This window comes from Notechis scutatus, chromosome 6 (genome assembly GCF_049901735.1).
Source record: "Notechis scutatus isolate UNSWTSFEM ecotype Mainland chromosome 6, rNotScu1.2, whole genome shotgun sequence".
In the NCBI taxonomy this organism is placed as follows: domain Eukaryota; kingdom Metazoa; phylum Chordata; class Lepidosauria; order Squamata; family Elapidae; genus Notechis; species Notechis scutatus.
This window is the reverse complement of record NC_142014.1, coordinates 20,702,167-20,716,189: the sequence shown is the minus strand read 5'-3', so window position 1 is coordinate 20,716,189 and position 14,023 is coordinate 20,702,167. Positions and strand designations below refer to the sequence as shown.

General features: G+C 39.4%; 1 protein-coding gene across 3 annotated transcripts in view; it reads left to right on the top strand.

Moving 5' to 3' along the window:
- The window catches only part of SCUBE1 (signal peptide, CUB domain and EGF like domain containing 1), a 186,715-nt gene that overhangs the window by 49,462 nt on the left and 123,230 nt on the right, over nucleotides 1-14,023 (top strand). For all 3 annotated transcript variants that reach the window (XM_087969451.1, XM_087969453.1, XM_087969452.1), the window contains one exon: nucleotides 12,194-12,328. In XM_087969451.1, coding sequence (XP_087825577.1) covers nucleotides 12,194-12,328 — 135 coding nt within the window. The remainder of the gene's footprint in view (nucleotides 1-12,193; nucleotides 12,329-14,023) is intronic.

Here is a 14,023-nt window from a genome sequence, read left to right as displayed (position 1 = left end):
TCAGGGCTCTCCAACCTTGACAACTTTAAGCCTGGCGGACTTCAACTCCCAGAATTCCCCAGCCAGCTGTCTGGGAAATTCTGGGAGTTGAAGTCCGCCAGGCTTAAAGTTGCTGGCTGGGAAATTCTGGGACTTGAAGTCCGCCAGGCTTAAAGTTGCCAAGGTTGGAGACCCCTGCTTTAGGTAAAACAACACTTCAGGTCAGGGGTTGGGAACTTTTTTTTTTCTGCCAAGGGCCAGCTAGATATTTATAACATCATTCACAGGCCATACAAAATTATCAACTTAAAAATTAGCCTGCTGTAAAATCTTACGTGAGGAGATTTTAATGAGAAAGTTCCTTTTGAAGTATTTTAAAGGTTGTTTTTTTTAAGGATTTAAGGATTTAGATTTCTCTGTGTGGTAGATCCATCTCATTTTTTAAAAGGACAAGTAAAATAGAAATGTGTGTATCCTTCTTCACCTTTTCTGCGCTACTTCTGCTTATCGTATAAAGCCTCGTATTGTTAAAAAAAAACACAGCAGGAATATCATAAGTAAAATCTGCAAATATTTGGGCAGGTTTGGGTGATCCAACATTTTACCCATTTTTTGTGAATAATTTCCTCAGTAGAATAATACTCTGCAATACAATTTTCCCTGTTAGGGACTGTGTATAGTAATGTTGCAAAGGCAACTGCAGAAGGATAATAATGTTTGTAACAAGAAAAAACAGAAATGCCATTTCCATTTAAATTTGTGGAGATGAGGTTGATTTATTCCTCAGTAGGGTTTCTTTCTTAGTTTAGTTTTTTTCTTTCTGTTCAGATGGAATGAGTTTTATTTTACCTTCTTTGGTTGAGATTCCTTGGCTATACATTTATATTGGATATACTCCATGTCTGCCCTCAGGGGAAGTCATTTTTTATTTGACATTTTTATTGAACAATTTCACAAATATGATATGAAATGACACTGGGGTTTTTCAAACCATGGTGAGATTCTCATCTGGTTAAATATAGTCCGTTTTAACATTGTAATTGCTTGAAACAGCAGAAGTTCCTTTTGAAGATTATTATTTGATGTTCAGTTCAGGCAACACAGGTTTAATATTTAACTTTGAGAAATGAAGAGTCCGCAAGGCCTTAATTTGAAACCAGTAAGTGAAATAAATTTTCTGTTCCTGGGTAGATAGGCTCAAAATCCAAAAGTCACCACAATATTAAAAAAAGATGTAGAAAGAATACAGAGAAAAGCAACAAAGATGATTAGGGAGCTGGAGGCTAAAGCATATGAAGACCAGTTGCAGGAATTGGGCATGTCTAGTTTAGTTTAGTTTAGTGAAAAGAAGGACTAGGGGAGATATGATAGCAATATTCCAGTATTTGAGGGGCTGCCCACAAAGATGAGGGTGTCAAGCTATTCTCCAAAGCACCAGAAGGCAAGACAAGAAGCAATGAATGGAAACTAATCAAAGAGAGAAGCAATCTTAGAACTAAGGAGAAACTTCTTAACGGTGAGAACAATCAACCAGTGGAATGGCTTGCCTTCAGAGGTTGTGGAGACTTTCAGGAAGAGACTGGACAGCCAGGGTTGGACTAGATGACCACCTATGTCCCTTCCAGCTCTGTTACTCTATGTTTTTCTATACATAAGGGAAATATTTTCTTACAAGCTCCAGGCAGATTTGTTTGGAGAAACATAATCCAGAGATAACTTATTTCTGAGAAGAGTAAATTTGCAGAGAATCAAGGCAGAACAGTAGTAAATTTCTGCCTTACTACTACCAATGGGTGTTTCCATCCTGTTCTTCAAAAATATACCAGTACAAGGTATAAGTACCATCAGAGAATTTTAAAAAAATGTTAAGTTAAGCCTCCCTCAAGTCAGGCATGACTCCTGATTATGCCCTGATTAGTGTGCATGGAATTTTCTCAAACTTGCTACTTGGGAGAGTGGGGGGGGCATCTTTTTCTTTCAGAATGTTCTTCTGACTTCCCAGCCTAACTTTCAGAGTCCAGGCTCTCCCAAGATATCTCTCATCCAAACTAGATCCTGACCCTACTTAGCTGAAGATTGGCTAAACTGAATTACAAACAAACTACAAATTCCGCCTTAATGATTATTCAGAAGTGTAGACAATCATTCATGAAGTAAGGACCGACTGACTGCTCCCTTAAAGCAACCAGACATCCCATGGATATAGGCCCTGCATTGTGAATGGATGAGGGACCAGAAAAATGAACCAGGCTTGGCCAAGCTTGAGGGAAATAAAAGAAAGGGAACAGGAGTGGGCTTCAAAAATTTTAGCAACAGGCTCTCTGCCTGGTTGCTGGGGGCGTAGCCATGGTGGGTGTGGCCTAGTCAGCCTCCTGCACCATAGTAGGGGGAGGTGTTTTTGCCCTCCCTAGGCTTTAGAAGCTTTCCTTGAGCCTCCAGGAGGGCAAAAACAGCCTCCCCCAGGCAGGGGTGGGATTCCACCAGTTCGCACCTATTCGCTAGAACTGGTTGTTAACATTCTAAGCAGTTCGGAGAACCGGTTGTTAGAAGAAATTACTGGCCTAATCCTGTAAGGAAGGCAGGAAGGAAACATTCTGGTGTTGCTTACAGAAACTGCCTCTCCGTTAACCCTTATTACATTCTTGGCAGGACTAGACTTCCTGTCTCAGGAACATCTCTAGAGTTTTTTTTCCCCTCCTTTGCTGGTACTTTGCTTGTGTGGAGTGACCATTCAAAGTTACAATGGCACTGAAAAATGTGACTTATGACCATTTTTCACACTTACGACTGTTGCAGCATCCCCACAGTCATGAGAGGCCAGGCGAGGAGATGCGTGCCTCAATGTGAGTGATGTTGAGTTGGCCATGCCCAGCCAGTCACATGACCACCAAGCCATGCCCACCACCTAAGCCACGCCCACAGAACCGGTTGTTAAAATTTTTGAATCCCACTCCTGCCCCCAGGCTGCGGAGACCCTACGGAAGCCGGAAACAGGCCAACTTCCGGTAGGCCTGTTTTTCGCCCTCCCCGAGTCTCCACACGCACCCTGCACTGGCCTGCATCCAAAATGGGTCGTGGGAAGGGAGGGGTGGGGGTAGGTGGGGCCAGCCAGGAGTGGGATTTGGGGGTCCTCCGAACTATATAGAATCTTAGCTAGAGGACCTTCTGAACCCCTGCGAAGCCTCAGCAGCCCAGCCCTGAAAGGGAAGTAAGTCGATCAGTGGAGGGAGGGGACCATCCATAACCTTGGCAGCAGGAACTCCCACAGAGAGGTGGTTTAAAAAAGTCAAGTTGGAAGATGTTTTGACTTCAGCAGAGTTAGTTTGGAAAATCTTCAAACGTAAGAACTTCCTTTGCCATTGTAACAGACTTTAGAAACATTTTCAAATTTAACCACCAAAAAAGTTTCATGAAAAATGAAACATTCATCATTCACAGTGAATAACTGGATAATTTTACAATGAAAGGAAGACAGTATTTTTCAAGTGCGGTCAGAAAAAATTACTTATTTGCCTTTCTCCACTCTTTAAAAAGGACCAGTTCAATCATTCTCCAAACATCAAGAAAAATTAGATTTACACTTGTGAAAAAAAAATCATTTCAGAAATTGCCAGATGTGAAATGTCAACAAGTTGTAGCATTAATTGATTTAAGATTACACAATCACTGCCCTGATTAAAGAAAGCAATGCTTCCTTTTCTTCTATTCTGGATGTTTAGCTTTGTTTTCCTCTCTTTGGACAGCTGGTTACAACATGTGGGTCGTAAGAACCCCAGATGTATTTTTCTGTTCCTGATATTTGTTGTCTCTATATTACTCAACAGCTCAACTAAGTTTCTCCCCCTACATTAAAGCACTGAGTATTGTTAACTGAGGCTAAACAAATTTTAGAAGGCTTTGCGTGCTGTATAAACACAAAATATTTGTGAGGAAATGATGAAATTGGTTTCTTGCTTGATTTTCCTTCTGTTTAATACTTTGTTCCCAACTGGTCGTCGTATGGTATTTTAGTGCAAGACCACTACCCCATGCAGTAAATACACAATTTCAGAATTTGTGATTCTCGTACCTTTTCATTTCTCTCTCAGCTTCAGTGCATGTGAAATGACCCACAATATGAAGCCTTCCTATTTGGAACTCTGTAGAGCAGGGGTCCCCAAGCCCCGATTTGTAGACTGCCAGCAAGCCACGGCATGCCAGAAACTGGGCCACACAGACAAGTGAAGCCCCATCCATGGGATGCAGGCAGCACACGAAACTATGCCCCCTCCAATCCACAGAAAAACCCCTCTCCATGGAACCGGTTCCTTGTGTCTAAAAGGTTGGGGCCCATACTGCTGTAAAATTGGGAGCAGCCTGTTTTTCAATTGGCCGAAGTTCTCGCTTCATCTACCTCAGCTCTTTTAGCATTCTATTCACGGGTCCTTAAATGGGAATGGTGACATGATGGCTTCAGGAGTACCCTTGTCAGCAGCTGTAGTGACAGCAAGGGGTGCTTATAATCTGAACTGTTTTAACTCTTTGCAGATACTTGTTTGGTTCTAGGTACACAGTGATCTAGGTGAAGGGGACAGGGATGACAAGGAGAGATCAGTTTCTCCTTTTCTGGAGAAGAGAACCAGCCAGCTTCATATTACTTTCCTGAGGCTTAGATCCCTCCCTGCCCCACACGCTCCTATGTTGTGAATGCAGTAGGAGCCATTTCCCTTCTTTCACTTTTACGTGGGGTGGTTATATTGTACCGTCCCACACTGACAACTTTTAGCATCCTATTCATAGTAGCTACTGGTAAGCTTTGCTCAGAATGTATCTCCATTCAACAAAGTCAGCATTTTAATGGGAAACATGCCTTCCTGACTGCACAGCAATGTGCAGCAATGGCATGCTATCCTTTCACCCACATAACCTCCAAGAGAGCTTTAAACATAATAGAGCAATCATAGCTTGGCATTTCCTCTTTAATAATTGGTCAGATTTCTTGGCTGGCTGGATGAAGGTATTTTGAAGACGTGGCATGTATTTATGTATTTTTTACGGAAAGATGGCCGTGGTGTTCTGCTACTGCTTCTCCAGAACCTGCCGTAGTTTGAAGCAGAGAATGGATTGAATTCAATTCTTTCATTCTCTGTTTGGTAACTTCAAAATCGAGCACAAAATAATTAGGCTTCTTCTTACCCATGTTCTGAAGTGGACACCAGTCGAATCATTATCCAAATGGTTTAAAACTAGTTTGGGGGATTAAGCAAGTGGAAATGGCTCCATTGAATTGCCCTGGCCATGAAGGACGCTTTCTATTGAAATCTTTACTGCAGGTATACTGATATTTCCTGTGGCATACATCAAATACAGCAGACAAATCCATATTTAGTGGTCATGTCTTCCTGGAAGTGGCAACTCGCTCCTGGTCCCAAGCTGATACAGATCTTTCACTGATCCTTTTACCACAGGCTGTAAGGTAAAGGTTCCCCTCGCACATATGTGCTAGTCATTTCTGGCTCTAGGGGGTGGTGCTCATCTCCATTACAAAGCCGAAGACCCAGCGCTGTCCGAAGATGTCACCGTAGTCATGTGACCAGCATGACTAAATGCAGAAGGCGCACAGAACAGTTACCTTCCCACCAAAGTGGTCCCTATTTTTCTACTTGCATTTTTACATGCTTTCGAACTGCTAGGTTGGCAGAAGCTGGGACAAGTAACGGGAGCTCACTTCGTTATGCGGCGCTAGGGATTCGAACCACCGAACTGCCAACCTTTCTGATCGACGAGCTCAGCGTCTTAGCCGCTGAGCTACCACATCCCTACCACAGGCTGTAGGTACCTCCCAAAGTTCAGTTGTCATGAGAAGTCTTTTAAAGAGAGAAGGACACCCCAAAGGGTTTGCCCATGGACCTGTGTTTTCTGTGTGGAAAGCTGCGAAGGGTGCCATAGAGCTATAACTTTCCCCAGAGTGGGAATGGTAGAACAGTACATTCTGCAGAACTCTCTCACTAAATGTATAAACGTTGTGTGCAAAGCGGAAACAGGTACGCAAGAGAAAATTTATTCATTATGCCATGTTGCTTACTTTGAACAATGAGTTATTTACAAGTGAAATAAGGTTTGGGATTTTATTTACAGTACTTCCTTATTAGTATACAGAGTAAATATTCATTTATTTACTTATTCACTAGGGCACTCTAGCCTAGAGATGCTTATAAAACTCCATCCAGTAAACGTGCTAAAAACAACAAATTAGAAACAAACGAATAAAAAAAAATCCCAAATTGCAATTGCAATAAACTTTGCACCAAAGGAATAAATAAACATACTGTACTAGAGCAAGAGGCCTTACCTCATCCCTAATTTCCCCACTCCTAGCCTTTGGGAACAGCAAGGTCTCAATCGTTTTCCAGGTGGTTAGCCAAGAAGGAGCCTGTCCAACTTCAGCAGGGGTGGGTGTCAGTAACACAACCATTGAAACAGTGGTGGGATTCAACAAAAATTACTACCGTTTCTGTGGGCATGGCTTGGTGGGCATGGCAGAGGAAGGATACTGTAAAATTCCCATTCCCTCCCCACTCCCCGGGGGAAAAATATTGCAAAATCTCCATTCCCTCCCCACCCCACTAACCTGCTTTCCAGCTCCGTTCTTCTGTGCAGGGCAACAAAAGAAGACCCAGCTGATCAGAGTCGCTATGAAAAGGATATTAAATATGTTCTTCATTCTGGAATAGTCCTACCATTTTTTTGAATTACTCTATCTCGTAACATCTGCTGCAACTCAAAGTTCACTTATTGGGTTTTCGTAAAAGGACTGAAAAAAATGCAGTAAACCACCTTTTTTTTAAGCTTCAGTTCACAACCTGTAGCTGCACTTAAGCAACTTGGTCAATATTTGATGGGAAAACACGAGAAAATCCCAGGGCTAGATTTGGAAATTAAAAAGACAATCAGGAAGAGAACACTGCTGAACCACTTTCATATTGTTGCCGAGAAAATTAAATGTCCACCTGGAGCCAAGGTTGAGTTGAGGAAGTCTTTACCTAGGAAGAAGAAAAATTGAAATCTCCTGATGCACCATTTTCTCTCTTCCCAGTAGTCTTGAGTTGTTCTTCTGGATTATATTGAATTCCTGCAAATGTTCAGGTCAAGTTTATGATTGCCCTCAAAGCCAACAAACCTTATCAGCATTAATATATGGCTCCCCCAATAATATGGCATGCTTCTAACCTGGATTTACTGGAATGAATTTGGTCTGTGAGTAGAAGCGTCCTTTTGAATTAGATATCTCAAACACTTTATGGCCCAGGTCATTACTTATCCCTCTTCTTGTGCAAAGTTAACGTTACTTTATTCCTGAAGAGCTGAGGACAAGAAGATAGACATAGGAATGTCAAATCAAATTGAAAATGAGCAAGGATCTATTTTAAGGCCTATTTTGTGGCCAAGATGGCAGCAGTGGCATTGCTGCAAACTGTCAGAGACCTGCTACATTCCAAAGAGGAGGAATTCTCAGCAACCCACGTGATGAAATATGCAAAATATTTCACTGATAACATCCCTTCATTTCTCAAGTGGACCTTGAAAGCAGGTAGTAAAGTAGCTGAAGAAGGAATTCCCATTGGTTGCATTTGATCTGGTTCAATTACTGGATTTGTATATTTTTGTGGTAATCTTGTCCATCAATAAAAGCTGCAAAAGCAAACTAGTCAAATGGTAAAGAGCCAAATGTTTCCTTCGGGGTTCTTGAAAAATTTGCTGCAACAGAACTACTTATGAATAAAAAATATATCTAGAAAGAAAAGGACTTTCCACACTAGATAAGGACTGATTGTTGCCCAACAACTTTTTTCTAAAGAATGTCATGGAATAAGAAGTGGCAATTCTGCCTTATTGTGATGGAATTTTATAACTGGGAATGAAAACAGACATTTCTTCAAGTATCACAGAACAAGAATAGCTGGACTTTTTGTGGTTTTAAACACAGAGACTCTCCATTAAACCAAGATTCAGTAAGAAAGGATCAAAGGCAACAGGGAGACCTTGACTTAACATACTCACCAATGCTAACATATCCAGTTTCCAAGATAACGTAACCTGAGCCCTTTCCCATTGCAATAAATCTGCCTCCTCTGAAGTGATGAGGATATTCCTTTTTTGTTTGAGAGCTTTTGTAAGGGGCTTGAACTCTGGGCTTTATTGAATGAAATGTATTACTTAATCCAGGATAGATTTGGAAAAGAAGTTGTGCTGAGAGCATTGGTCAATAGCTTTCTTTGAAACTGGAGAAAGGGATAGAATTCTAATTGCTTCTATTAGACGCACCAATAATGTTCATTACCATAAAACTTTGGATTAATCTGAGTAATGAATGACTTGGGAATGCACTGCTATAAATTACATGTAACTCCAAAATTCTGGTGGCAAGGAAGGGGAACGTTATTCTCCACCAAAATATCGGCCCTTGAGATTTCTCAGGTCTCTTGTTTGGTCATATTTTGGGATAGTTCATCACTGTGGCAATGATGTTTAGCTTTCTTCTTTTTTACAACTGATCACAAGAAGTCTTCTCAGAATGGTGACATCTGGTCCTACAAAGTGTTCCACAATTCAGTTATGTAAACAGACTCTTCAGAACAAGGATGATATTCGCTCTAAAGTAATACTGGTTGGATAATTTGAAGACGCTTCTGGACCTTTCCATGCTCCTTGAATATCAGATACATATGACAAGGAGGGCCTTTTTAAGCATGAGTCAGCAGTGTGTCAAAAAAGCCAAAACTATAGGCTGCATCAACCAAGGAGTAGCAAGATCATGAGAAGTGATAGCACCACTCTGTTTTGCACTAGTGAGACCACATTTGGAATACTGCATCCAATTCTGCTTACCCTGATGCAAAAAAAAGTGCTGAGGTCTGAGAAAGAGTTCAGAAAAGAGCAACAAAAATGATAAGGGATCTGGAGGCTAAATCATATGATTAACAGCAAAGGGAACTAGGTATATCTAGCCTAATGAAGAGAAGGATTTGGGGAGACATGATAGCAGTCTTCCAATACTTGTCACAGGGAAGAGGACATAAATTTATTTTTCAAAGCACCTGTGGGCAGGGCAAGAAGGAATGGGTGGAAGCTAGTCAGAGGGAGATCCAAGCTAGAAATAAGAATTTCCTTACAGTGGGAACAATTAATCACTGGAACGGCTTGCCTCCCAGAGTTGTGGCCAATAATTTGAAAGAGGCCAGTCTACATACCAAGGAGTAGGTGCAAATTATTACACAATATCCTTAAGTTTGCATGTTAGCACAAATGCTTAAGATCTTTCAACAAAGATTAGATTCTTTAGAACTTTACAAGGAAAGGGAAATGCCAGGCATTCAAGTTGGTTTTTTAAAAAGGTGAAAGATAGAAAGAATATAACGTGTTATATTCTATCATGAACCAGAAAACAAACAAATGGATTTTAGTAGAAATCAATCCTAAGTATTTACTCAAAGCTGAAATGACCAGGCTCAAATTTTTATATTTATGCAAGTCATACACATTATATGAAAACATAGCTCTTCTCTTTCCTTCCACTTTTTCTAATGTATATTTCATACTTATGCAAGTAGTACACATTATGCAAAAACACAGTGTTTTGTAGAATGTGTATGACTTGCATAAATATGAAATATACTATTTCAGGACAACCAGCTATAAGGTGGATGGATTCACAATGGTGATGGGTCCTTTGGAGGACCTGAAGGACCATTCTGGGGATTGAGCAGTCCTGAAAGGCTCTAACTATTACTGTTTTCCCCAAAATAAGGCCCAACTAGAAAATAAGTCCTAGCATGATTTTTCAGGATGCTCATAATATAAGCCCTACCCCCAAAATAAGTCCCAGTTAAGATCGCCAGCCAGACTGATGCATTTAGTGCTGTATTTCCCCCCAAATAAGACCTAACTGGAAAATAAGCTCTAATGCGTATTTTGGAGCAAAAAATAATATAAGACGTCTTATTTTCAAGAAAACACAGTAGTACTAAGAAACAACACCAACTAGATGATGTATAATAAATCAATGTCTAAAATACAATCCTCAACCATATAAATTTGTTCAGCTTGGAAATCCTTTACATTCCACTTCCAAGTGAGAGCAAATGGGAATATGGAAGGAAAAATGACTTCCTAGTTTCTGTTTCTCATGTGTATCTTTTTGTTAGGCAGGCTATTATTTCTTTCCGACTTTGGGGTGATTTTAAATATGCCATTACACTCTCAGTTTTTTAAAACTTAATTTTGCTTTGTGATACTGATGTTTTTGATTCAAATTACTTGTCCAGATTTTGATTCCTTATGACTTGACAAAGTGGATAGGGAAGGTATTTAATTCTATTATATAGAATAGATTAGAATACTTTATTGGCCAAGTGTGATTGGACACACAGGGAATTTGTCTTGGTGTAAATACTCTCAGTATACATAAAGAAAAGATACATTTGTTAAGAATCAAGAATCATAACGTACAATATAACTCCCCATGAACCATTTTGTATTTATTTTATTTTTAAGTATGTAGAGTAAGAGATATTGTTGTTATTAAAAAAAACCCACTAGGAATAAGGTAAGCAAAGTAGCCCGAGCTGCCTTTTTATTCTGCAGAACGGAAGGATTAAAGATTTTTTTTTTATTGCATAGGACTGTTTCAATACCTTTAAAAGTATACTTCCATATATTATTGATTACTAAAGTGCTGGAACCATGCCTATTCTTTTTAGCCAGGTTTTGAATGATTCTGAAAACAATTTGCTTCAACAAAGAGTCCCATTAACTGAGCTTTAAATCACTCAAATTTGAAATCCTGGAAGCTAGGATTGGAAAAAAACGAGTACCCAATTACATCATGATACTGATGGCAGATAATTGCATCTGAACAAATGCAGTGCTCTTGGCATTTGATAAGCAGTCAGGTGTTTTTTTTAAGGCACAAAGGAAACTTCCTTTCAGAAAGATATTCCAAGGCATATAAATGAAAAATACCACACTGAAAACCAAATTTACCCATTATTAAATCCAGGTTGGGATTAAGCATTGCTTGAGAAGAGATTGATATTTAATACAATTAATTTCGGCCAAAGGATCTTTTTTTGTCAGTTCTAGGTTTCATGCAGGTAGCTCTTGACTCACAAGAGTTAATTTAGTGACCATGATCATGTGATCAAAATTCAGACGCTTGGCAACTAACTCATACTTATGACCGTTGCTGTGTCCCAACATCATGTGACCCCCTTTTGCGACCACCTGACAAGCAGAATCAATGGGGAAGCCAGATTCAACTTAAACAAGGAGGTGCTAACTTATCCTCTGTGGTGATTCCCTTAACAACTGTGGCAAGGAAATTGTAAAATGGGCCAAAACTCATTTAACAAATGTCTCACTTAACAATAGAAATGTTGGGCTTAATTGGTGTCGTAAATCGAGGATTACCTGTGTTTTGTTATGAAAAATTTATTTAGGATGATTTTTTTTAAAAATACAGTCACTGACGACAACGTATGGAAAACACAATACATTCAGTTAGAACAGGGGTGTCAAACTTGCAGCCCGCGAGCTGGATGAGTGCTGGCCACGCCCGGTTTAGCGAAGGGGGGGGAATTGTGATACATCACGCGATGCTGCTGTGACAATGTGAGTTTGACGCCCCTCAGTTAGAAGATTAGTTTAGGAAATGCTGTCACTGTACTTATACTGGCTAACAAATGTCTAGAATGGTGCTTCTTAACCTTAGTAATGTGAAGATGTGTAGACTTCATCTATTAAAATCCCCAGCCAGCCATTCTGGAGATTGAAGTGCACACATCTTCAGGTTGCCAAGGCTAAGAAACATTGTCCTAAAACATGACAGTAGTTTTCTTGGCAACACATACAAGAAATTTGTATCACCTTCTTTGTTTGTGTTACTTTTATTTTCCAATCTAGTCTAGTGCCCTAGGATTCTCAGGAGGTGTCCCATCCAACTTTGCTTAACTTTTTGAGATCAGCCAATCTATGATTTATGGCTGTGAGTTTTGCACTGTGAAATGTGAAGGAAAGGAGCACATAGGTACAAAATTGATGCTCAACCCAATAAATTATAATTTCTTAAATGATGATTGATGAGACCATATGTTTGCGTCTGAATTGGAATGAAGAATTTGTGGCTTCTTATTGTATTCTGAGTATTAATAGCTTATATTAAATTTTATGTCTCTAGATGTTGATGAGTGTTTGGATAACAATGGTGGCTGCCAACAGATTTGTGTCAATACTATGGGAAGCTATGAATGCCAATGCAAAGAAGGGTTTTTCCTAAGCGATAACCAACACACCTGTATTCATCGCTCTAATGGTAAGTCTCCAGTTCCTGAAGAATATGAATTAACCTTAAGACATACAGTATCAATGTTATTAGAAGACTGATGGGAAATTTCTCAGTGTATTTTAAAATCTGAGTTTTTAGACTTTTGGTGATCTGTTGGGAGCAACTTAGAGGGGGTCGTAGTGCTTATTTAAAGCTAACCAGATTTATACAGCAAAGTGAGACCATTGCCAAAGCACGCTGGCATTTTGCCTAGGTACACCTGCAATGGGAAGATAACCACAAATGTTGCTAAACCTGTGGGTCAGCCACTAATAGCAGCATCATTGGGATCAGCAGATGTTTTCCAGCCAATTAGGCATTTCCTACATGGTGTGTATTAGCATATCTCTTGACTCAGAGTAACTATATTTAAGAGTTCAGGACATTCAATATCTTTATCCATTAATTTACATTTCTAGCCTTTCAAAATAGAAATTCAGGTTGAGTCGTGAGAGAAAAATGTAAGCTGTCCAAATTACTAGTAATGCAGGTAAAAGTAAACTTTTCAAGAAAATATATCAGAGTTGTATATCTTTTAGTTTGTGGCACACTTCTTGACCAACCCAAATCTCAATGAGTTCATTAATTTCATTCATACAGGGAGGTTGTACAATTAATTTATTGTATCAGATAGTTATGGTATTGCAGAATTTGAACGTGCTTGATTTAAAGTCTTGAAACAAAGTGATTTCCCCATGCAAAATAGTGTTTTCCACTATTTTCCATAATAATTGTGTCTGAGAAAGTGGTGAATCCATACCAAACATTAGCAGACACTTTACATTATTTGATGATGTGACATTACAATGAGCATGGGGCATTTCACAATGAATTCTAACATGGGTTTTAACAGAATTTCAACATCTTACATTGGTTTTACTTTCCCCCTATATAAAATATTAGTTTCATCACAGTGCCATGAAATGGGGAAAACAAAACCATGAAATTTGTTGAGTACTTCGTTTCTTTGGCCTTCTATATATCATTTTGAGAATTTAACTAAATTTTGGATATGGATAAAATATATTCAAAATATGTCAAAAGTCTCAAAGTAGTTTGGTCCAGACACCAGGAAACTTCAATATCACCTTTCGTGTATTTGTATGGCTGGTCTGGAAAACTTTAGTTCTAATTTAGTAACTATCCTCTGTCTGGATTGTAAATCTGATTTCCAAGACATATATCTCTGACATGCTAATTTAATAATTTCTTAAGGAAAAGGGGGAGGCAGTTAATTAGAAAGAAAGCTGGTCCTAAACTGCTAAAAGATAACACCGGGATAATTATGTACAGTTTTTCTGGATTTGGGCCAACATTTTTGTTCCAAAAGAGAGCCAGTTTGGTCTAGCGCAGCTGTTCTGACTGGAGAATTCTGGGAGTTGAAGTCCACAAGTCTTAAGGTTGCCAAGTTTGGAGACTCTGGTCTAGTGGTTAAAGCACCAGACCAGAAAGTGGAAAATTGTGAACACAAGTCCCACCTTATCTATGAAAGCCAGCTGGGTGACTTTGGGTCAGGCATTCTCTCTCAGGCCAACCCATCTCACAGGGTTGTTGTGGGCAAAAATGGGAGGAGGAAAGTATGTTGGATATGCTTGCTGCCTTGAATTATTTGTAAATATAATAAAGGTGGGCTACAAATTAATAATAATAATAATAATAATAATAATAATAATAATAATAATA